The 25,142-nt window shown below is 38.7% G+C and overlaps 1 protein-coding gene and 1 non-coding gene across 5 annotated transcripts; one reads left to right on the forward strand and one right to left on the reverse strand.

The window, feature by feature from the left end:
* Positions 1–5,626: 5,626 nt before the first annotated feature.
* Positions 5,627–10,922, reverse strand: LOC112754632 (uncharacterized). Of its 4 annotated transcripts, none has more exons than XM_025802329.3 (10): positions 10,431–10,866; positions 9,165–9,422; positions 8,640–8,802; positions 8,447–8,540; positions 7,468–7,587; positions 7,301–7,349; positions 6,937–7,036; positions 6,758–6,819; positions 6,524–6,582; positions 5,627–6,077 (listed from the first exon to the last, which is right to left on the reverse strand). In XM_025802329.3, the coding sequence occupies exons 3-10, from the start codon at positions 8,789–8,791 to the stop codon at positions 5,973–5,975; spliced, it is 741 nt and encodes a 246-aa protein (XP_025658114.1). In that variant the 5' UTR covers positions 8,792–8,802; positions 9,165–9,422; positions 10,431–10,866; the 3' UTR covers positions 5,627–5,972. The 4 variants fall into 4 exon arrangements, with proteins under 4 accessions (XP_025658114.1, XP_072077038.1, XP_025658113.1 ...); XM_072220937.1 differs by having other exon boundaries at positions 8,640–8,798; positions 10,431–10,801; XM_025802328.3 differs by lacking the exon at positions 9,165–9,422 and having other exon boundaries at positions 10,431–10,922.
* A 14,112-nt stretch (positions 10,923–25,034) lies between these two features.
* LOC112760346 (small nucleolar RNA R71) lies at positions 25,035–25,142 on the forward strand. The gene has a single exon (XR_003180791.1). It is a non-coding gene; the product is annotated as a small nucleolar RNA R71 (small nucleolar RNA).

Genomic DNA, 25,142 nt, shown 5'->3' on the forward strand with positions numbered 1-25,142 from the left:
AAATAACTGAATGCTGTTAGAAAGCTTTTATAGAATTCTTTTCCTTCTTCATATATGGTCGAAAGTGAAGATAGCCCCGCTGAGTTGAAAATTGTGACCTACAGCTAGATCAAATTGTAACCAAAATTAAGAACAAACAAGAAGAAATAAAAACACAGTAATTAAGAAAAAGGCTTCAATTTTATTTTTTGTCTATTTTTATTTTGTGCTAGAAACTTAAAATTGTATTCCCCTACTTCTGACTAGAAAAATCATACATTTTTAATTTAATCATAACTAGATATGAGTTAACCTAAAAGCTAAAGCTTGAATAAATAAACTATGTCGAAATCAAAATTAATATCCCAGATAAATGTAAGAGCAGTTTTTCCTTTCCATACAATTCTAAATTCTTAAAGTAAAGATAATAATGCAACACCAATCACCATCCAAAAAGTAATAGAAAATGATCCAATTATAAGTTTAAAACAAGGTCTATTGTTACTTTAGGGGTTAAGTACTGAAATCGTCCCTAAGGTCTGGGCTGAAAATTAAAATCGTCACCGGCCTTTTTTCGTTATTAAAATCATCCTCAACGTTCAAAAACGCTTTAAAATCATCCTTTTTACCAATTTTATTTTTTTTATTACCAAACTACCCCTCATTAAAAAAATTATAAAATAAAATAAATATAATTATAAAATAAAATAAATATAAAATAAATAAAAAAAAAGAAAGGAAAGATCAGAGAAGGGGGTGGGGAGAGAAAGAAAGGGGGGCGAGGAAAAGGGGGCGGGGGTGGAGGGGGGAGGAAAGGGGACCGCCGCACCACCGCACCGCCGCCCGCCGCCTTGCCGCCCTGCTGCACCGCACCACCACCACCTTCTTCTTCTTCTTCTTCTTCTTCTTCTTCTTCTTCTTCTCTCCTCACCGCCGCCACCGGTCTTCATTACCGCCGCCGCTCTTCGTTGCCGTGCGCCGCCGCTCTTCGCTGTCGCCGCCGATCTTCACTGCTCTGCTCCTCGGGAAAAGGGGGAAGGGAACGCGAAGGGAGAAGAGGGGGGAGGGGGGTTTCGGGAAGAAGAGGGGGAAGGGGAAGGGTCCTCGCCGCGGATCTTCGCTGCCACCGCCGCCCTGCCGCCTGTGATCCGCCACTGTTCTTCTTCTTCTTCTTCTTTTTCTTCTTCTTCTTCTTCTTCTGTGAACTGGATTTTTGTTGTAGAATTCTGAATCTTTTCTGAATTGTTGCTGAGTTTTGATTATTGTTGTTGCTGAGGGAGGGGGTTACGGGAGTGGGGTGAGGGATGTTACAGGAAGGGGGAGGGTGGGGGGGTGAGCGAGTGGGCTGAGGGGAGAGGCGGGAGGGAGTGAGGGAGGGAGGGAGGGCGAAGGGGGGAGTGAGGGAGGGGGAGGGCGAAGGGGGGAGGGGTGGGGGTGAGGGAGTGGGCTGAGGGGGGGAGGCGGCAGGGAGTGAGGGAGGGGGGAGGGCTGAGGGGGGAGGGTTGAGGGAGGGCGGAGGGGGAGGGTTGAGGGGTGGGTGCGGGAATGGGCTGAGGGGGGAGACGGGAGGGAGTGAGGGAGAGCAGAGAAGGAGGGTTGAGGGGTGGGGGTGCGGGAGTGGGCTGAGGGGGAGGAGGGAGGGAGTGAGGGAGGGAGGGAGGGCGAAGGGGGGAGTGAGGGAGGGGGAGGGCGAAGGGGAGAGGGGTGGAGGTGAGGGAGTGGGCTGAGGGGGAGGCGAGAGGGAGTGAGGGAGGGAGTAGGGCGAAGGGGGAGGGTTGAGGGGTGGGGGTGAGGGGGGAGGCAGGAGGAGTGAGGGAGGGCGGAGGGGGAGGGTTGAGGGGTGGGGGTGCGGGAGTGGGCTGAGGGGGAGGCGGGAGGGAGGGGAGGGCGGAGGGTTGAGGGGTGGGAGTTTGGGGGGTTTGTTTTAATTTTTTAATATTATTTTAAATTATTTTTATTAATAATGAAGGGTAATATGGTAAAAAAATAAAATTGAAGTGGAAAAGGACGATTTTATAACGTTTTGTAACGTTGAGGATGATTTTAATAACGAATAAAGGCCGGGGACAATTTTGATTTTCAGCCCAGACCTTAGGGACGATTTCAGTACTTAACCCTTACTTTAGTTAAGAGCACTCTGGATCAGACAAAAAATAAAGTGTTAACTTCAGTTATAAGTGTAAGAGCTTTGTGATACAATAAGAGTATTAAGCACCAACTTATGGCAAAATGTACTATCAAGGATACATATACTCATGTTTTGCATGTTTGTTGCCACTTTATTTGGCTAATCAAGTTCAGTTTTAAAGTATAGCATCCCAAAGGTTTTATAAGGTGATTTCTTAACCAATAAATCAAATTGTATAGTATCAAACACTTAAATTTAAGTCAAAAAGTGAGGTTTGTTGGTATTAAGCATAATGTGAAATTGACAACATTAAACTTTGCACACAATTACTTGTTAGTTGACGTAACAGTGATTAATCAAATAATAGCTTAAGTTGATCTATACCTTATTTTCTGACACAGCTACAATCACTGAAACTTTTATAAGTTAATCACCTGTTTAGATGATAAGTACATTTTAATTGGTTATAAAAAAAAAGGGTGTCATAGTTATTTCTTTTTTAGCAGAAACTTGGAGAATAAGTGAATAACTTCACTGGTTTACTCCCAGTGAACTCCATGATAGATCAAAGAAATTAAAGGTTCACTATCATTGAAGCATGCATGCTTAGTTAATAGCAAATAATCCAAAATCCAAAGTCTATAGTGTCTAATGACTAGTAATCAAAGATATTCTTAATTCTTGATCTAATGTTAATCATTTTATTTTAATCTGAAAATGCTATTGTGGGACAAAATCCGTACCTATATAGTTTTGCATCATCATGCAACCAACGCATCAAAATAATCGAGAAGAAGAAAAAACAATGTAGCTATTCCTGTAGTAGCAATGTAGCATCAGTTGTTGGGGTTTTAGTGCTTCTAATAATTTCTGCAGCAGCAATAATCTTCATAGTTACCACAGTCCACGGAGCCACCACGGGCAGCCATATGAAGCAGGGGTGAGCAGAAGAAGACAACGACGGACACCGAGCCTGAGGAAGAAGCTGTGATTGGTGAGACCGTGAGAGTGAACAGGGGAGACTTGGAGCACGACGACAACGCGGCGAACGACGGCAGTTTCTCACTCCCTGCGACGGTGGCCCCTGAGCGCAATGGACGGCGGCAGCGCTGAGTCTTTCCTTGCGGCGGTGGCAGAGGCTGTAACCTACTGTTGAGAGCTGAGAGAAGATAGAGTCCGACGAATGGGGGAATCAGAAACGGCTCGAGGAGGAGGAGGATTTTTTAATCCCTAGGCACAGAACCTTAAACGGCGACGTTTCATCAGAACCGGCTGGGTCCCAGTTCGGTCTGACCGGCCAGTTCCTGCACGGTTCAACGGTTCAGAAACAGTTTTCAATTGAGCGCTTTTTGGCAGTGGATCAAATTGTATTAGTGTTCGGTTTGCAATTGGACCGGTTCAACCGATCGATTTTCAAATTCTTCTACGTGATTGTCATCGTCGCTGCCTTCACTGCTTGTTGTTTAATTTATTTTTCTCTTTTTTCCTTCTCATCCTCTTTTATTATCTTCATCATCGTCCTCTTCATCTTCATCTTTTTCTCCCAATTAATAAAATATGCATAGCACATAAATTTTAATTTGTTGCTCAGAAATCTTTAGAAGATTACATACCCAAAATATTGACTCATCCAACTAACAAAATACTTGTGTGCTATGTGCAAAAATTTATGTGCAACACATGAATTTTGGTGTATGAGCACAATGGTGCATAACACATAAATTTTGATTTGCAACACAGAAATTTATGTACTATATGTAAAAAATTTTGTGTTATATATAAATTTATATATCCAATGAATTATGTACAACACATAAATTTTGGCATACAGCACAAAAATCTTGGTGCATAGCATAAAATTTTTTGGAGGAATACATATCCAGAACATTGACTCATCCAACTAACAAAATACATTCATAGCAAAAATGTGTTATGTGCAACAATTTATGTACTATATCAATAAATTTGTTATGTACAAAATCTTGTGTGCTATGTTTCCAAAATTTGTGTGCTATATTAATAAAAATTTTTTCTCTCCAAAAGAAATTTGTGTCCTGCACAAAGTATGAAAAATTGTATAATAGTGACGTACACATGAGTTTTTTTTTTTTGCTGGACGTTTTTTTTTTTTTGTTGGACTTTACATTAATTTGGTTGAACTAGATTACAAGAGCATTTGTACATATAGCATCACTCTAAATTTTAATGATTTATATATATCACTTGTGTATATTTTCATTACATGATTTACTTTAGTATTAAAAATTAGGGTAAAATATATTTTTGCGTCTCTAACGTTTAAGATTTTTTTTTAAATATCCCTAACGTTTAATTTCATTCAATTTTGTCCCAACATTGACCCTAATATTTACGATTTGTATCAAAACTATCCCTAAAAATTTCAATTTTATTCCTAACATTTTATATGGAGTTAACGTCTAGAAGTATTTTTCACACAAATCGAAAACGTTATAGACAAAGTTAAATACAACTAAACATTAAGAATATTTTTAAAAAATATCGCAAATATTAGAAAAAAAATACCCTTTACCCTAAAATTTATAAAAATTATTGACAAGTGAAAGGAGATTTAAGATTTTTTTTATCCCATAAAGAAAAAAATTAGTGCAAATACTGTATCTTTTTATTTTTATACTTAAATTTATGTACTAAGATGAATAGCAATTTTTTTTTCATAAGAATATCTAGCAAGTCGAAAATCCAATGATTAATCCCTCAAGCATGACAAAGGCACACAAAGTGGATAACCCTTTCAAACAAATTCCAATCTCATCCTCCAGGAAAAATCAAATCGAGAAAAGATGGCTAAATGACACACACTCTTATCCAACTGTGCCGACTTGTACTGGTAGATGAACGGCAATTTAAATGTTTGCCACAACCAAGAGACACGATGCCATGAGTCGATATAGCTTATGTTTATGTTATGCACTGATGTGAGGAAGAGCTAATCAGCACAAGACCGTCCACAATAGAAAAGTGATTTGAATAAAAACATCAAATTCACACGATTCATTTGCTTGCAAAGGTTTTCCCTTTCTGAAGGTAAAAATAAAAATACAAACAAAACATCGAATCCTAAGAGAAAACCATACCCCAAAACAGTTCAAAATAGTAAAGGGTATCCAATAATGTTTCATCAAGCTCGAAACAATCCTCAATGCACAAGAGCAAGAAGATCCGATAGAAGTAGGTGTTGAGAATTGATTTAGCACAAGTTTTGAGCTCATAGAGAGTGGAATAAACGTCTACAAGCCTTCGATATGTGCAGCAAATAGAATAACTCAAAAATAAGAGAGAAGAGGTAATACAAATACCTTATCCCTACCCAGTTGTTGGTTGTTAAATACAAATAAGAGGGAAGAGGCACTGTTCACTGCGACGAGGGTGTATTTCAAACGGCTGTAATATATACACTCTCATAGCCAGGCGAGGTACTTGAATAGGAACAATAATAGGAATAATAATATTTCCCAATTTTCCATGCCAATCCAAAAATAGGAACAATAATAATAATATCCACAAATAAAGTTAGTGCATCAAGCCAGCATGTTATGGATAAAGACAGTAGTAGTATGACTTTAAAACACGGTACAAAGTTGAACGTTTCACGGGAAAAATTTATGTTTCTCATGCTTATGGACATTCAGAAAAAAAAATATGCAACTAATGTGTAATTTAATCTCTGGTTATCAGTGCTTTCTAATAATAATGAAAGGTCTTGGCTTTGAAAATACACTAATAGCTTCAACACGATCAGCAACATCTTTCGCTATGGTTATACAGTTTGGCTCGTATCCTCCTGTTAATGCAAGCAACTAAACTCCCTATTGCATAACATTGATCAATTGACAACTTTCCTTAACACAGCTTCAGCACGTTGCTCGAAATTTGGTAAGGCCCAATCATGTTGTGTTATGTCAAGATTGTCTTTCTCAGCACTCAAGCCCTGCAAACAAAATTTTTAGGGGGGGAAAAGACTTAGATTGCATATTCATTCGACTCCCAATTACACCTTGCTATATTCAATTTATTTTCCCATTTTCATCATTGAAGCACAACCATAACACTACCGATTACCCAAGTCCTTGGGCATAGACCACTTCTGTTTTTCTTCTCTTAACACATGGTTCAAATTACATAATGATGACACCACACACACGCACACACACACACACACACAATTCCACCCCTTCCCCCAGGAAGAAAACACGAAATGTATATGCCAGATTTTATCATTTTTGGTTAGAAATATCCAAAAGAAGGGGAGGAAGAATTCAATTTGAAATGCCATAAACATAAAAAAGTGAAAAAAAAAAAAAGAAATCATATTTGACAAGAGAGTAAAGATTGATATTCTCATTAATGAAAACCTATAAAGTCACTCGTGTGTACCTTTGAAGGGTCCATTCCAAATCCACCCATTTGCATCATACGTTGTGTATCATCCACAGCTGTAGAAAAAACAACACATCAGCATTCTAGTTAGTGATCATTCTTATCTAAAATTTGGAAAAATAATGAAAAAAATGCAGAATATATTATTTAAAAAAAAATCAAATTCAAGAAATAGAGGATATAACTAAAAGCACATATATAAAAGTACCCAGTTTTCAAACCATAACTAACCATTTTCCTCCCCCAAGATGAGACTAAACAATCCTCGTAATCCAAACAAATTGAGGAAGTACCTAAAATGTGATCACAGCAGTTAAACTTGAGTGAAACAAGTAGATGAATACATCCAGTGGAGAAAAAAAAAAAAGGGGGGAGGGGGGATTCACAAGTTCCATTAAAATGAAAATTACCAGGACCGGCTGCTAACATAGCTAACATCTACTGTGCTTAGGTCTATTCCATTCTGTAACATCGACCTAAATCTCTGTGTCAGAGGAAAGGGTATCTTGGCTGCAAGAGAGATAAACATTTAACAAAACAAAATTAGTGATTCTATGGCACTAACATAAGGAATGAAATGTATGTGCTATGTAAAATGGCAGATGCATAGTTATTAACAATGACGAAAAAGTTCAAATTACAGCTTAAGACAATTTATATAGACAAAAACACTCGAGAAACATACAGAGGTACACACAGAAAAAAGATTCCAATCAATGAAGAATTGCCGAGTGGGGAAGAAATTAGGAAGGAGAGCAAAGTGTAAAAAATTACCTGCTACAAAACCAGAAAAGAAAAAGTTCACCCAAGCAAAGGTAAGAGTCTGTGGAACAAGAGGAAACAACAAAGTTATTACAACATCTTATAAATAGCATTCGTAACATGTAAGGAGTGCAATCCAATATCCTATCCAAAATGCTATGTAAATTTAATTTTTACACCTGAGGAATGATCATAGAAAGGTTTTTCTTCATCATATCCATGGCCATGTTTGGATCGGAGAACATCTGAGCCTGCGGATTCTGCGCTTGGCCCTTTGGAACAAACAACAGCCCATTTTCCTTCAACAAATATAAAAGTAACAATTAGTTTAGGGTTATTAACTTGTAAAGAATTTTAGACTGTTGTAAATATGTCAAATGAAAATTCAGATTTATTCCTCAAATATCCAGCGCGGATCAGAGGAACAAAGTTCGAGCAAAAGCAAATAAGATCGTGCCCTTAAAATCGCACAATATAAGTGGTTATATTCTTGACTTAACTCTTAAAATTATATTACTATTTTGATCAAGTCAATCGATTCTGAAATTTTCCATTAAATCAAATGATTTTACAATTTGAATCATGTTACAATTTCATGTTTTACGTTTTCAATGTTATCCTTCGATTTTATGTAAAATCTAGATTTTAACTACTTGCCCCACAACAGACAGTAAATGCACCAAAAAGTAAATGGTCAAATTAGTAAAGATCACTCATTCTCCAAATTAGTCCCGAAAGATTCAGTTAATCAAATTCGTTCTTCAAAGATTTTAAGTTAATCATTTTAGTCCTTCCGCCACTTCCGTTGCTAACGGCGTCAAAATTTGTTGATATAACACGTTAAGTGACACCACAACACACACCTAGTAGTCCTATTTGGCAACTAACATGATAGGTTTATGAAATTAGATCAAATCAACCCCAAATTGAGAGATTCCAATGCCTCAAGTTCTCCTCTCAATTAGGTTTTGATTTGATCTAATTTCATAAACTTATCATTCTAATAGTCAATTAAGATTCCTATGTGTGTGTTGTAGTATCACTTAACGTTCCATATCAACAAATTTTGGCACGATCAACAAAGAAAATGACAAAAGGACTGCCCCCAATCAAGATAATAGTACACATTTAAACCATATGGAATTTGAGTAAACAAACCTCGTTACAAAAGTAAATCTTGCGGGCACGGAAAGCCTTCGCTGGAATAAAATTCGCTCCGGCACGCAGGTTCCGAGCTCTAAGCATCATTTGCCTTAATAAATATCACCAGAAAATCACCCTGATGTTACACTAAAGATAATTCAAAAAGAAAAAAGCTACATAATAGTGTTGAATGGGGAGAGGGAATTACCCTTCTTTGACAATTTTGACATCAGGGGTTTGGGAAGAGCGCATAAGCTTAGAGACAAAATACCGGAGCACACCAATTAGAACCATAACCACAGAGAGAGGGATCAGCACCCAGTCTCTGATTGCAGTATCTAGAACCAGATCTTCTGCCATTATTCTGCTAACTAATCACAACCAAATATTCAATCAATCACCAAAACAATTAAAGAAGCTTCCGATTTAATGCATGGGATTTGCAAATATGATATCAGATAGAAAAATGATTAATTCCCCTAATAATTGCCAAAATGTTTTCTAATTCACCACATCCATAACTAAAATTTTACTATATATAGACACACACACACTAACAAATTGAAATCTACAATTATCATCAAATTGTTGTGGATTTGAAAATTTAATCCAACACAGATCCCAGCAATATCAGTAGAACACAGAAGACAGAGGGGGTGGAGTAGAGGAGGGATGGAGGGGAGGCTGACGGTGCCGCCATCGAGGGAGCTGGAGGTTGGATGGGAGGGCTTACCAGCTGAGGGCAGTCTCAGATCCAAGCAGAGATGTACAGAGGACGGATGGAGGGGAGTCTGGCGGCGGCAACGTCGATGTTGCTGGAGGCTGGATAGGAGGGGAGTCTTCGGCAATGGAGATGGAAGATGGAGCGGAGTCTTCGGCGGCAGCGTCGATGGAGCTTGCGTCTGGAGCAGAAACTGAAGTCGTCTTCGGAGAAGGCTCGGAGCAGACGCCTGGCCGGCAGGCTTCGTGGCTGAGGAAGTGAGGATGAGAGCTAAATGACAAGAGAGGGGGCCGTTTGGTGTGGTGCAAGCAAGGTTGCGAGAACCGAACCGATCATTGAACCGGTCAAGTGACGGATTCAATGGTTCAATGGTCCAACCGTAGTCCAACCATGATCGAACCGGTTTAGTTAGATATACAATAAAATTATTAAAAATTCAATATACAATTTCAAACATCTGAATTCAATGATTTCTAAACTAATAAAATTCAAAATTTTGTAATTTCACATAATAACTTATCCATATTTTATCATTAAACACAATAAAAAATTTCCAAAAGGATTAAAATCTCTCCGTGCTGGGAATAATGCATAAAAAACCAGTTGCATCGATCTCTTCTTTGATTCCCAGTGTAAAGCAAAATAATCCTTAAAGAACTTCACTATACTCCCAGCTTCCCCGAACTCCTCCTCAAACATCTTCTTCCAGAGGTCATTATTCCCAGACAGGTACCGCAGTTCTGTACACAAGCAAGCCACCCTAGCCACAACAACACTAGAACGCTCCGAAATCATCATCTTAAGTTCTGTGTGGACATGAAACACGGTGGAGGGTCCAATCCAGCTTTGTCACAAAGATCAATCAATAATGGCAAAGCAAACCTATCCATAACCATCTTCCACAACTCAAAAATCTCACTTTGTTGATCAACAACAGCATCATCATCAAAATTATCCTTGGATTCAAAATTTTCCAGGATCAACTTCAAGGGCTTGGCAAATTTACGGTTATCCATGGTATTCAAGAAAACTTAGCATCCAAAGTCGAGAATCCAAAAACAGAAAAAATAAGTCCAAACTCAGAATCATAAAACCCAAGAACTCAGAATCACACAATCAAAATTATTAACAAATTGAATCAGAGAATCAACTCAAAACAAGCAAAAATAAATTGATCCCAGCAACTCAGACTCAGAATCACAGATCAGAATTATTAACAAATTGAATCACAAAATCAACTCAAAACAAGCAAAAATAAATTGAATTAGAAGTGCTTACCGGCGGCAAGGGAAGAAGGAAGTGACGGAGAGAAGGGAAGTGAGCTCGGACAGAGAGAGTGAGAGAGAGCTCGAACAGGGAAGTGAGCTGGGACAAAGAGAGCGAGACAGAGCTCGGAGAGACGACGACCGATGGACCCAGCAATCCTTCACGACGGCGACGCCACGAGCTCGACGCGGACCTTCGTCCGACGGCGAGGAGAAGACGAACGATGAGAAGAGGACCGAGCAGACCTTTCCACAGGCGATGACGGCACCCGCAACGAGGAGAAGGGTTCGGCGACCTCTTTGACTGGTTGGGTGATGAGTTTGTGATGGCTGGTGGGTGATGGCTGCTCTGAGAAGGGTATTTTGGTTTTATGTGAGCGAGACACCGAGAGAGAAAGGGGCGTGGTGGTCTTCTTTCTCTGATCTGTGCTTTTTTTTAGAAAAAAAAAAAAAAAAACAACACAAAACGACGTTTTGAGGCGTATGGATCCAAACCGGTGAGCCTTCAAAATCTGGGTCGCAGTTCACCAATTAACCGTCAGTTCGACCGGTTTTCACACTAATTTTTTGTCAAACGGTTTTTTAAGTTAATCGGATCGATTTTCGGTTGATCCAATCGAATCAGCCAATTCGATTTTCAGAATCATAGTTGTAAGTGTACCCATATTTGTTCTTTGCTGTGGGAGGATTTTTTTTCTTATCAAAGGGAGTGTTTTATTTATTTATTTATTTAATATTTTTATTTTTGGGGTAAAAGCAGAGTATTATAGACTTTTTGGGTTGTATGGGCTTTTGGCAGATTTAAACAAAAAATCAAATAAGCGAACGATCATTAGATTTTCCTGTCCCGTTCTATCTGACCTGCTAGTTGAGCGGTACAATTTAAGTGGACTATATTTTTTGGAGGGTAAATATTTCTGATCCAATCAATTTTTTTGGCAGGTTAGATAGGTCGAACAAGTGGATTTCGAATTTTTGCTTCTCGTAACTATGTATTAGTTTGAATTAGAATTGAGAGGAAATACTGTATTGCAATATGATTAAAGTTCGAGAGTTATTAAAACTATAGTTCTGAAAACCGAATCGGACCGATCGGTTCAACCAGATTAACTGAGAACCGATCACCTAGCCAGTTCGGGTGAAGTCAAAAACCGCTTGACACAAAACTGGTGAAAAACTGGTCAAACCGACAATTAATCGATAAACCAGGAGAACCGTCCGATTTTTTAGCGGTTTTTTTGTTTAAAAATAATAATGATAAACGGCGTCGTTTTGTCTCTTTTAAAAAAAAAACGAAAAGAAAGGCTAAACGCTAAGCAAAACGCAGCCCCCTCTCCCTTCTCCCTCACTATTCAGTATTCAAGCAAAATCCCAAATTGAACCCACTAGAAGCCCTAGCCACCACCTTCTCCACCATTGATCTCCTCTCCTTGGCCGCCGGCGGTACTGACCGTGGCTGTCGTCTTCAAGCGCTCTCTCTCTCTATCCCTCTCTTTGTCTTTGTCAAAGCTCAAGGTCCCTCTTCGAGCTCTCTCGCCGTCGCTGCTTCTCCGCTCCTCGCCATGGGTCCTCGTTGCTCCACTCCTCGCCATGGGTCCTCGTTGCTCCACTCCTCGCCGTGGGTTGTTGCTGCTCCCTCCTCGCCGTTTTGGTTGCCGCCCCTTCTCTTCTCCTCTGATTTTAGGTAACTCTATCTCGCACTCTTCGAGCTCATTCTGTCTTCGCCATTCATCTTTTTTCCAACTAATTTTGAAGATTCTGAGCTGAGTCTCTGTTCTGAGTTTGAAATTGGATTATTTATTTGATTTGTTGAATGTTAAACCAAACATGCTAGAATTTGTTGAATGTTGATGTGATTCTGAGTATGGATTCTGAATTCAATTTGCTGAATGTTGAATTGGTTCTGAATTTAATTTTAGGTAACTCTGTCTCACACTCTTCGAGCTCTCTGAGCTGATTCCATATTCTGAATTTGAAATTGGATTATTTAATTTGTTGAATGTTGATGTGATTCTGAGTATGGATTCTGAATTCAATTTGCTGAATGTTGAATTGGTTCTGAATTTAATTTCAGGTAACTCTGTTTCACACTCTTCGAGCTCATTCAATTACTTTTGTGGTTGATGTGTTTTTAGATTAGTTTGGATTCTAAAATGAGAACATGTTGATTAAACTAACTGATTAGAATTCCAAAAAAATATGATTATATACTTTGGCGGTCTTATATTCGGCGAATTTAGAAATTTGTAATTGAATTGAATTTTGTTGTGTTACGATTATATTTGAAATTTTGTCTTATATTTTTTAATTGAAATTATTTTGTAATTGAATTTTGTAATGGAATAGAATTGAATTTTGTCTTATATTTGAAATTTGTAATTGAATTAAAATTAGTTTAAAAATATTGAATTTAAATATTTAATAATTTTAATGTATATTTAATTTAATCGGTTCGACCCCGGTCCGATCCCGGTTAGATCATTGAACCATTAAACCAGTCACATGACCGGTTCGTTGACCGATTCGGTTCTCGCAACCTTAATTAAAACGAGGTAAGTGAATGCGAATCAGAAAATCAAGCTCTACTCAATATTCGGTAATCCATAACATCGATGCACTAAGTAAGATTAAGGAGAAAAAGGTCCAACCCTAAACTATTAGGATTTATGATATATTATAATAAAAAATTACCTTTTTTTAACTATTAGGGTATATAATTTAGCAAGGAGAATAATAAATTATTTAGGGAAAAAGACAAATAGGTCCCTGACTTTTTAAGTTTTTGACAAATACATTCCTGACAAAATTTAAATACAAAAAAGTCCTTGACTTTAACAAACGGAGGACAATTTAGTCCTTCCGTCTATTTGCCTCTCACACATCAAACGGAACTGGCTGACGTAGCTGAAATGATGTCCAGGTGTTCGTTACAGTGCCACGCTGGAAGGGGAAAAAAGTTTGAAGGACAAATAGGTTCTTACTGATGAAAATGGCGTCGTTTTCAGAAGGTAACCCTAATGAGATTTAAACTGGGTTTTCTGAAGTAACATACGCAGCAGTTGTTCAGATTTGTTCATGGTGATGTTGCTTAAATTGATGGCCAGTGATGGAAGCTCATCAATCAAGAGACAACGCGGAGGTGGTGGCAGACGACAGGAAGGTTCGATTGTAAATGCAGCTCCATGTTCAGTTCAAGCTGGGGATGAGAAAGATTGCATCGCTCCAAAATGCTTCTGCAGGATGTATGCGATATTTTACATGTCAAAGACAAATACCAACCCAGACAGACTATTTTTCGGATGCCCATTCTTCAAGGTAAGCTCACAATTTTTCATGTATATGGATGAATTTGAGAGTTTTTTTTACCAACATATTTTCATACTATCTGAATTGATTTAGGTGAAACAACCATATTGTAAATTTTTTGTGTGGGTTGATGACCATATTGGAAGAATTGGATGCATGGAGCCAACAAAAGAATTGAGTGACAATCAGAGCTTAAATGTTGAAGAACATTTTGGGAAGATAGAATTGGAGAACAGAATGGCTGATCTAGAGCAAAGGATAATTTACCTAGAGAACAAGAAAAGCAGTAACTTCTGGGTCATAGTTCTAGGCTTGATTGTTGTAGTTGTTGGTCTTTATTTATTTAGGGTATGAAAAATATGAAAAAAAATATGGATTGTAATGAATTATATCTGTTAACTATTTTAGTTAATATAAATGAAAGAAAGAAGATTTGAATTATCCATATCTTGTTGGCTTGAAATAGATATAGAATGCGTGTAAATTAATGTTTATTTTCAAGCCATACATAATTCATTCAATCAACAATAATTCATTCATTCAAACTAAACCATAACATAGGAATATTGTCATACCACAACATAATAACGTTTAGGATAAGTAACTGTAGCAGGTATATCAGCCCTCGGATTCCAAAATACTAATTCATAAGCAACTAAATTGGCTAAAAGAAAGTTTGCCAATATGTATTACAACCAACTATTGCAGCAAAAAACTAATTTTTGTTTCCAAAATAAGTCAGGAACAAGCACGTCACTTTTTCTGGTTCTTGAAGCCTAGATTTGGTATAAACTTGAATAGTCCTGTTGTGGCACAACTTGTTGCTGCCAGTGTCTCCTTTGATACTCCTCCACTTGATGTTGTTGTCACACTTGTTGAAGTTGGTGGAGCAACTTTAGTCTGAGTTGTAGTTGGTGCAGGTGGTCTTTTGATTGGTTGCTTTGGCCTAAATTTAGCTGGTGTTTTGGAATGAGTATGTTTTGTTGTCTTGATTGGTGCTTGGCTGAATGATGCTACATGTGTTGGAGTGTCCTATGCTTGTTCAGCTGGAGCTGCCTATTGTGTATTCTGGCTAGCCTACAACATTTATAATGAAGACACATAAATCCTTTAACTTTTATAATGAAGACACATAAATCCTTTAAATTTTGTATTGAAGACACATAAATCCTTCATCATTCCTAACGAGGACAACTAAATCCTCACGTGCTTTGTTACCTCAGGCTCTGGAGCAGATTGGGACAATGGAAGTTCCATTAGTTCTTGACTACTTGAGTTCTGGTGCTTTGGTTTCCTGGTTTTAGGCTTCCAGTTAGGATTAGATGGTGCTCCCTTGCACGTCTTGTAGTTGTGACCCTTCTCGCCGCACTTGCTACATGTTATGCGAAATGTTTTTCTTACCTTGTCCCCTTGGATCAAATCCTCTATTGGATCCTTCTTTCTTTTATGCGCCTTTGGCCTACCAATCGGCCTCTTGATGGGTGGAGGATTTGGCTTGATATAACGTGTTTTATGCCAATATTCTTCACTGGGAACTGGTTGGATTGAGTGTGCATAAGTCAGATGGATGGACTCCATGCAAAGTCATTTGTGCACATAATCTTCTGGCTTGTCATGCTTCTTCCTAATAGCAGTAATCGCATGAACACAAGGCATTCCTATAATTCCACAATCACATAAGCAATCTAGAATACATTACTCAGCAAAACAAGTTTTTAATCAAAGAGTAAATAAGTCAACCTGTTAGTTGCCACATATTGCATGAACAAGTATGCTTCATCAAATCAACATCAACTCTTGTTATCACCTGTCCATTCTGCATTCCATCTGTTGTTGGGCCTAATCAATCGGCCAAGTCTTTTTTGATGTACGGGAGCAAGCTTTCCAGGATATGCTGATAGTAGAGTGATATGCTTTGTCATTCTCCTCATGACATAACAGCGCAACTCTTCACACATTGTAAGAATGGGCTTCGCTCTGTACTTTCCTATTTTGGCATTCCAGGATTCACACATATTATTTGTCAAAGAATCAACCTTGGGGCCATGGTTAAGGTAAGCCTTAACCCACACCCGAGGATCAAATCTTGTAAGATACTCCCATGTCTCTTCATTAATCTTCTTAAGCTTTTCCATAGTCTCTACAAACTCAGAAGGGGTTGAACAACTTGCACACTTCCAAACCACATCTCTGACTTGCAGATCCTTAAATCGGTTGATGAAGTTTTTCCACATATGCATCACACAATTACAATGTGGTGCCTCGGGCATCACCTCTTTCATTGCTTCAAGAAGACCCTGAAAGTAGCAGAATATCATTTCAAAATGAACAAAAAAGCATTAAAAGTGTAGCATAATACACAGAACGTTGAAGAATAAACACCAAAAAAGAGAAAATACACCAACTTCAACGATAGTGTAAAAGGCATATCAGCAAGTGAAAATTTTTTTACAGCAGCCCCTGCCTTGGCTAATGAGAGTAAAAGCTTGTTCATTGATTTAAAAACCTTTTAACACATTAGCAAAAGCAATTCACATACGTACAGTTCAAATATAATCAAAATTCATCCAAAGGCTTATTTCATAGAACGAACATGGCACTATCATATGAAGAGAGCTCCTCAATCCAAATTAAAGATCAGCACCAACTATTTAATTAGTTGTAGCTAAAAATCTGGTGTAAGTTTCACTAACTCAAGTTTATAAATTTTTGAAAAATTAAATCAAATGCGTAAATAAACTAATGTTAGTACACAAATCAAGATTGGGTTCAATTACAGGGAAAGTTCCTTATAAATAATTCCCTATCAAAAGTGGTTGTTTATTTATAAAACATGCTCCCAGACATCTTCATCAACATCAACGCCACCATATTTTGTGTTTCAAAAGATTTCCAGTCAAACACATTAATTTACATTTGCATTATGGATGATTTTGTGTATATGTTTCAAGAACTTAAAGAGTGGCTAATGTTAATAAACTAGTGATTTTGCAGGATGCTCCTTTTGGGATTAAATCAAATGCGTAAATAAACTAATGTTATTACACAAATGCTAACTAAGATTGACTAATGCTGACTAACCTTGGCTAATGCTAACTAATGCTAACTAATGTTAACTAATGCTAACTAATGTTAACTAATGTGATAAAACTTAAAGATTGCAATTTAGTAAAAAAAAGTAAGAAACAGAACAACCCTCAATTTCTGCATAATTTTATAAACCAAAAGCCTCATAATAGAAGCATAATGAACTAGATTTTAGAACATAAGCATAAACAAATATATTACAAACCTTTTGTTGATCTGACATAAAATTCCATCCGTGCACACTTGCATTCCCAAGATCTTCTTGTAAGAGAGTTAAAAACCATTTCCATGACTCCTTTGTTTCTGATCCGACAACAGCATAAGCAATGGTATAGAAATGATTATTAGAATCTTGGGCAATCGCTAAAAGTAACTGTCCACCAAAGTACCCTTTAAGAAAGCATCCATCCAAATATATTAGAGGTCTACACCCACTATTGAAGCCTTTTTTGCATGCATCCAAACATATATATATATCTTATCAAACACTGGTGGGGATTGTGGAATTGGTATCACTTCTAAGAGTGCAGTAGATCCAGGGTTGCTGCGTAAGAGTTCGAATAGATAATCCCTCAGCTTTCCATATTGCTCACTCTCACTTCCGATAATTCTGTCTCTTGCCTCCTTTAGTTCCATGTAAACCATCTTATCATGAGGATGTATCCCAAACTCATCTTTCAGAAAATCACTAGCCTCCTTCCTAGTCATCTGAAGATGGATAGCTAGCCTTTTTTCAATTTTGTTGCTCAGCCAGTGTTGGTCAGCAGCATTACTCTCCATGTCCCTTGCACATGTATGCTCAGATTTAAAAGTTTTAACCTGGAAGCACCTAAGAGAATTATTGTAGGATACATGTACAACCCATGGACATTCTTTTCCTTTGCAGCCCACCCGAACCCTTTCTTTATCATTTTTAATCCATTGAAGGTGCCTACCCTCAGATATGAACAAGTCCTTCACCACTTCTTTAAAATCATCAAGAGTTGCAAACTTGGTGCCTACTTCAAAGTGGCCTTCTCCAAATCCATACTTATCATTGAACTCGGGCCAGTGTTGCTTCTCAGCTTCTTCATCAGAAGAAACAGGGTATGCAAATCCTCTGAATGGTATTCATAGTCATACTCTGAATCAGTACAGCTTGAGTGTTGGTCAGGCCCATTACTAGGCCCACCAGTTTTCAAAGAAGGCCCAGCTCATTGGTCTACACTGGGCCCAACACCTGGTTGTACATTGGGTCTTTTTTCACCAATATTCGATCTATTCTTCCTTGGTGCATCCTGCCTCTTTAGTGGATCCTTCTTCTTCTTCTCTTTCATTTTTCTCTTTGGTACAGCCACTTTTTTTCCCTTGTAAGTCATACTTCTCTTCTTTTTAGTACGTTTCTCTTTTCCACTGCTATTCTCATCATCACTGTCATCATTATACCCCGGAGGTGGATGCTTGTAAGATTCATCCTCCGTGCTCTCGTAGCCGTCATCAGAGGAGGATGTCATCAGATTATCACAGATGTCATCTACATTTATGCACTCAACATTCCCAGTTCCTGCATTCCCGTCTCCTGCTTCCTCTACATACTCAGGTTCATTGACAACATGATCAAAGTAAACATGGAACTCATCTTTTTCTTCATTCCTAATCAAATTGTCACACAATTCATGAATCTCATTATCCCCTGTTAAACGATGAAACCCAGATTCTATATCATTAGCTGTACTATCAAACCAGTATATTGTCTTGTAGCCAGGATATTCTAAACCCTCATACAACTTCACCAAATCACCAAAGTTGATAAAATCTATGTCCATCTCTGGAAATTTTTCTACTTTTTCATTCACATAAAAAGTCCCCCATCACCATTCCTTACAAACTTTCCTCCATGGTGAAAAACAGAAATTACATATCTATTAGTCATATGTAATTTTCAAACAAAAATAAAATCAACCCACAATGCATAGAACCCTCAGAAACTTTCAAATGAAGACACAATAACTTTTTTCAAATAGATTGAAACAGAAAGCAACCATAGCAGAATGCATTTGCATGCAACACACCATACACTAAATGGAACCCTAATGCGAATGTGATAATGAACGTTGTGGACTTGCTTACCTTGATTGATTATTAAACTTCTTCAGCATACGATTATTCCTTTTGCGTTTGTCACTACGCCCAGCACTCGCGAGTTTGAAGCTCGTCACAGCCATCCCTTCCCAGATCCTACTCGGAATACCACAGACAAGGTTTAGACTTTCCAGATCTCAAGAATAGCCATCCATGGGTTCTAAATTATACCACGAAGACACTAATAACTCGGACTCGGTCCCCTGTATTAGATATCCAAGAGATATCCATTCAATCTAAGGTAGAACAGAAGTAGTTGTCAGGCACGCGTTCATAAGTTGAGGATGATGATAACTGTCACGATCATCACATCCATTATATTGAAGTGCGAATAAATATCTTAGAAGCGGAATAAGTTGAATTGAATAGAAAAAACAGTAGTACTTTGCATTAATCTTTGAGGAACAGCAGAGCTCCACACCTTAATCTATGGTGTGTAGAAACTCTACCGTTGAAAATACATAAGTGATGAAGGTTCAGGCATGGCCGAATGGCCAGCCCTCACAAAAGTCTAAGATAGCATAAAACTAATCAAAGATTCCCTACAAAGATAGTAAAAATTCCTATTTATACTAAACTAATTACTAGGGTTTACAGAAATGAGTAAATGATGCAGAAATCCATTTCCGGGGCCCACTTGGTGTGTGCTTGGGCTGAGCATTGAGCTTTACACGTGTAGAGGTCTTTCTTGGAGTTGAACGCCAGTTTGTAACCTGTTTCTGGCGTTTAACTCCACTTTGCAACCTGTTTCTGGCGTTTGACTCCAGAATGCAGCATGGAACTGGCGTTCAACGCCAGTTTACGTCATCTATCCTTAATCAAAGTATGGACTATTATATATTGCTGGAAAGCCCTGGATGTCTACTTTCCAACTCAATTGAGAGCGCGCCATTGGGAGTTCTGTAGCTCCAGAAAATCCACTTTGAGTGCAGAGAGGTCAGAATCCAACAGCATCTGCAGTCCTTCTTCAACCTCTGAATCTGATTTTCACTCAAGTCCCTCAATTTCAGCCAGAAAATACCTGAAATCATAGAAAAATAGACAAATTCATAGTAAAGTCCAAAAATGTGAATTTTAATTAAAAACTAATAAAAATATACTAAAAACTAATTAAATTATACTGAAAACTATGTAAAAATAATGCCAAAAAGCGTATAAATTATCCGCTCATCACAACACCAAACTTAAATTGTTGCTTGTCCCCAAGAAACTGAAAATCAAATAGGATAAAAAAAAGAGAATATACTATAAATTCTAAAATATCAATGAAACTTAGCTCCAATCAAATGAGCGGGACTTGTAACTTTTTGCCTCTTGAATAGTTTTGGCATCACGCTTTATCCATTGAGGTTCAGAATGATTGGCATCTATAGGAACTCAGAGTTCAGATAGTGTTATTGATTCTCCTAGTTCAGTATGTTGATTCTTGAACACAGCTACTTTATGAGTCTTGGCCGTGGCCCTAAGCACTTTGTTTTCCAGAATTACCACCGGATACATAAATGCCACAGACACATAACTGGGTGAACCTTTTCAGATTGTGACTCAGCTTTGCTAAAGTCCCCAATTAGAGGTGTCCAGGGTTCTTAAGCACACTCTTTTTTTGCTTTGGACCTTGACTTTAACCATTCAGTCTCAAGTTTTCACTTGACACCTTCACGCCACAAGCACATGGTTAGGGACAGCTTGGTTTAGCCGCTTAGGCCAGGATTTTATTCCTTTAGGCCCTCCTATCCACTGATGCTGAAAGCCTTGGATCCTTTTTATTACCCTTGCCTTTTGGTCTTAAGGGCTATTGGCTTTTTGCTCTTGCCTTTTGGTTTAAAGAGCTTTTGGCTTTTTCTGCTTTCTTTTTCTTTTTCTCTTCTCTCTTTTTTTTTATGCAAGCTTTTGTATTCACTGCTTTTTCTTGCTTCAAGAATCATTTTTATGATTTTTCAGATTATCAAATAACATTTCTCCTTTTTCCTTATTCTTCAAGAGCCAACATATTTAACATTCATAAACATCAACTTCAAAAGACATATGCACTGTTCAAGCATTCATTCAAAAAACAAAAAGTATTGTCACCATATCAAAATAATTAAACTAGTTTCAAGGATGAATTTGAAACCCTGTACTTCTTGTTCTTTTGTAATTAAAACATTTTTCATTCAAGAGAGGTGATGGATTCATATTTATAACTTTAAGGCATAGACACTTAGACACTAATGATCATGTAATAAGACACAAACATAAATAAAATAAATAAATAAGGAGATTAAGGAATGAGTCCACCTTAGTGAGGGTGGCGTCTTCCTCTTCTTGAAGAACCAATGGTGCTTTTGAGCTCCTCTATGTCTCTTCCTTGTTTTTGTTGTTCCTCCCTCATAGCTCTTTGATCTTCTCTAATTTCATGGAGGATGATGGAATGCTCTTGGTGCTCCATCCTTAGTTGTCCCATGTTGGAACTTAATTCTCCTAGGAAAGGGTTGATTTGCTCCCAATAATTCTGTGGAGGAAAGTGCATCCTCTGAGGCATCTCAGGGATTTCATGGTGAGGAATCTCCTCATGCTCATGTTGAGGTCCATGATCTCTTGTTTGCTCCATCCTTTTCTTAGTGATGGGCTTATCCTCTTCAATGAGGATGTCTCCCTCTATGTCAATTCCAGCTGAATTGCAGAGGTGGCAAATAAGGTGAGGAAAGGCTAACCTTGCCAAATTAGAGGACTTGTCAGCCACCTTGTAGAGTTCTTAAGGTATGATCTCATGAACTTCCACTTCCTCCCCAATCATGATACTATGGATCATGATGGCCTGGTCTACAGTAACTTCAGACCGGTTGCTAGTAGGAATGATTGAGCGTTGCATGAACTCCAACCATCCTCTAGCTACTGGTTTGAGGTCAAGCCTTCTTAGTTGAACCGGCTTGCCTTTTGAGTCAATTTTCCATTGAGCTCCTTCCACACATATGTCCATGAGGACTTGGTCCAACCTTTGATCAAAGTTGACTCGTCTAGTGTAGGGGCGTGCATTTTCTTCCATCATTGGCAAGTTGAACGCCAACCTTACATTTTCCGGACTGAAATATAAGTAATTTCCCCGAACCATGGTGAGCCAATTCTTTGGATTCGGGTTCACACTTTGATCATGGTTCCTAGTGATCCATGTATTTGCATAGAACTCTTGAACCATTAAGATCCCGACTTGTTGAATGGGGTTGGTGAAAACTTCCCAACCTCTTCTTTGAATCTCAAGTCGGATTTCTGGATACTCATTCCTTTTGAGTTTGAAAGGAACCTCAGGGATCACTTTCTTCTTGGCCACAACTTCATAGAAGTGGTCTTGATGGACCTTAGGATAAATCTCTCCATCTCCCATGACTCAGAGGTGGAAGCAATTGCCTTCCCTTTCCTCTTTCTAGAGGTTTCTCTGGCCTTAGGTGCCATGAATGGTTATGGAAAAATAAAAAGCTTTGCTTTTACCACACCAAACTTAAAATGGTTACTCGTTCCCGAGCAAAAGAAGAAAGAAAGAAGTAGAAGAAGAAGAAAAATGGAGGAGAGGGAGAGAGAGATGGTTTCGGCCAAGGGGAAGAAGAAAGGGTTTTGTTGTGTGAAAATGAAGAGGGAATGAGGGGTTTATATAGGAGTGGGGAGGGGTTTAGGGTTCGGCCATTTAGGGTTGGGTTTGGGAGGGAAAATATTTTGAATTTTGAAGGTAGGTGGGGTTTATGGGGAAGAGAGGATGGATGTGAGTGGTGAAGAGGTGATAGGGAAGAGTGATTGAGTTGATTGGTGAAGGATATTTGGGGGAGAGAGTTATGGAAAGGTGTGAAGAGGAGAGAAGAAGTAGGTGGAGATCCTGTGGGGTCCACAGATCCTGAGGTGTTTGAGGATTTCTCATCCCTGCACCTTTTAGACGTGTAAAATGCCCTATATATGTAATCCTGGCGTTTAATGCCAGACTGCAGCATGTTTCTAGCGTTAAACGCCACTTCCTTGCTTGTTTTGGGCATTCAACGCCAGTCTATAGCATGTTTCTGGCGTTGAACGCCAGTATGGTGCATGTTTCTGGCGTTTAACGCCAGCTTTCCTCTGGGTGCAATCCTGGCGTTTAAATGCCAGACTGCTGCTTGTTTCTGGTATTTAACGCCAGATTCATGCTCTATTCTGGCGTTAAAGGCCAGCCAGATGCTCCTTACTGGCGTTTAAACGCCAGTAAGCCATTCTTCCAGGGTGTGCTATTTTTAATGCTGTTTTTCATTCTATTTCTGATTTTTCAGTAGTTTTTGTGACTCCACATGATCATCAACCTAATAAAACATGAAATAACAAAGAGAAAATAAATAAATATAATTAGATACATTGGGTTGCCTCCCAACAAGCGCTTCTTTAATGTCAATAGCTTGACAGTGAGCTCTCATGGAGCCTCACAGATGTTCAGAGCATTGTTGGAACCTCCCAACACCAAACTTAGAGTTTGAATGTGGGGATTTAACACCAAACTTAGAGTTTGGTTGTGGCCTCCCAACACCAAACTTAGAGTTTGACTGTGGGGGCTTTGGTTGACTCTGCAGTGAGAGAAGCTTTTCATGCTTCCTCTCCATGGTTACAGAAGGAGATCCTTGAGTCTTAAACGCAAGGTTGTCCTTATTCAGTTGAAGAATCAATTCTCCTCTGTCCACATCAATCACAGCTCTTGCTGTGGTTAGGAAGGGTCTTCCAAGGATGATGGATTCATTCTCATCCTTCCCAGTGTCTAGGATTATGAAATCAGCAGGGATGTAAAGGCCTTCAACCTTTACTAACACGTCTTCTACTTGTCCATAAGCCTGTTTTCTGGAGTTGTCTGCCATCTCTAATGAGATTCTGGCAGCTTGCACCTCAAAGATTCACAGTTTTTCCATTACAGAGAGGGGCATGAGGTTTATCCCTGACCCAAGGTCACATATAGCCTTCTCAAAGGTCATGGTGCCTATGGTACAAGGTATTAAGAACTTTCCAGGATCCTGTTTCTTCTGAGGCAATCTCAGTTGATCCAGATCACTCAGTTCATTGGTGAGCAAGGGAGGTTCATCTTCCCAAGTCTCATTACCAAATAATTTGGCATTCAGCTTCATGATTGCACCAAGGTACTTGGCAAATTGCTCTTCAGTAACATCCTCATTCTCTTCAGAAGAAGAATATTCATCAGAGCTCATTAATGGAATAAGGAGGTTTAATGGAATCTCTATGGTCTCCAAATGAGCCTCAAATTCCTTTGGTTCCTCAGAGGGAAATTCCTTATTGATCTCTGGACGTCCCAGGAGGTCTTCCTTACTGGGGTTCACGTCCTCTTCCTCCCTTGTAGGTTCGGCCATGGTAATCAATTCAATGGCCTTGCACTCTCCTTTTGGATTCTCTTCTGTATTGCTTGAGAGAGTACTATGAGGGGTTTCAGTGATCCTTTTACTCAACTGGCCCACTTGTGCTTCCAAATTTCTAATGGAGGACCTTGTTTGATTCATGACTCTTAGAGTCGCCTTAGATAGATCAGAGACTGTTTGCCAAGCTAGATGGGGTCTGCTCAGAACTCTCTGTCTTTTGCTGAGTGGATGGTGGAAAAGGTTTGCTATTGCTAAACCTGTTTCTTCCACCATTATTAAAGCCTTGTTGAGGCTTTTGTTGATCCTTCCATGAGAGATTTGGGTGATTTCTCTATAAGGGATTATAGGTGTTTCCATAGGGTTCACCCAGGTAATTCACCTCTGCTATTGCAGGGTTCTCAGGATCATAAGCTTCTTCCTCAGAAGATGCCTCTTGAGTACTGTTGGATGCAGCTTGCATTCCATTCAGACTCTGAAAAATCATATTGACTTGCTGAGTCAATATTTTGTTCTGAGCCAATATTGGCATTCAGAGTATCAATTTCAAGAACTCCCTTCTTCTGAGGCGTCCCATTACTTACAGGATTCCTCTCAAAAGTGTACATGAACTAGTTATTAGCAACCATGTCAATGAGTTCTTGAGCTTCTGCAGGCGTTTTCTTTAGGTGAATGGATCCACCAACAGAATGGTCCAATGACATTTTAGATAATTCAGAAAGACCATCATAAAATATATCCAGGATGGTCCATTCTGAAAGCATGTCAGAAGGACACTTTTTGGTCAGTTCCTTGTATTTCTCCCAAGCTTCATAGAGGGATTCACCTTCCTTCTGTTTGAAGGTCTGAACATCCACTCTAAGCTT

The sequence above is a fragment of the Arachis hypogaea genome, chromosome 16 (genome assembly GCF_003086295.3).
Source record: "Arachis hypogaea cultivar Tifrunner chromosome 16, arahy.Tifrunner.gnm2.J5K5, whole genome shotgun sequence".
Taxonomy (NCBI): Eukaryota; Viridiplantae; Streptophyta; class Magnoliopsida; order Fabales; family Fabaceae; genus Arachis; species Arachis hypogaea.

Coding starts and splice junctions, on each gene's coding strand:
- LOC112754632 (XM_025802328.3), bottom strand. CDS start 8,791: ATGGCAGAAGATCTGGTTCTAGATACTGCAATCAGAGACTGGGTGCTG. Junction 7,588..8,446: donor AGATTTACTTTTGTAACGAG/GTTTGTTTACTC, acceptor TATTTGTTGAAG/GAAAATGGGCTGTTGTTTGT. Junction 6,820..6,936: donor TATGTTAGCAGCCGGTCCTG/GTAATTTTCATT, acceptor ATCACATTTTAG/GTACTTCCTCAATTTGTTTG.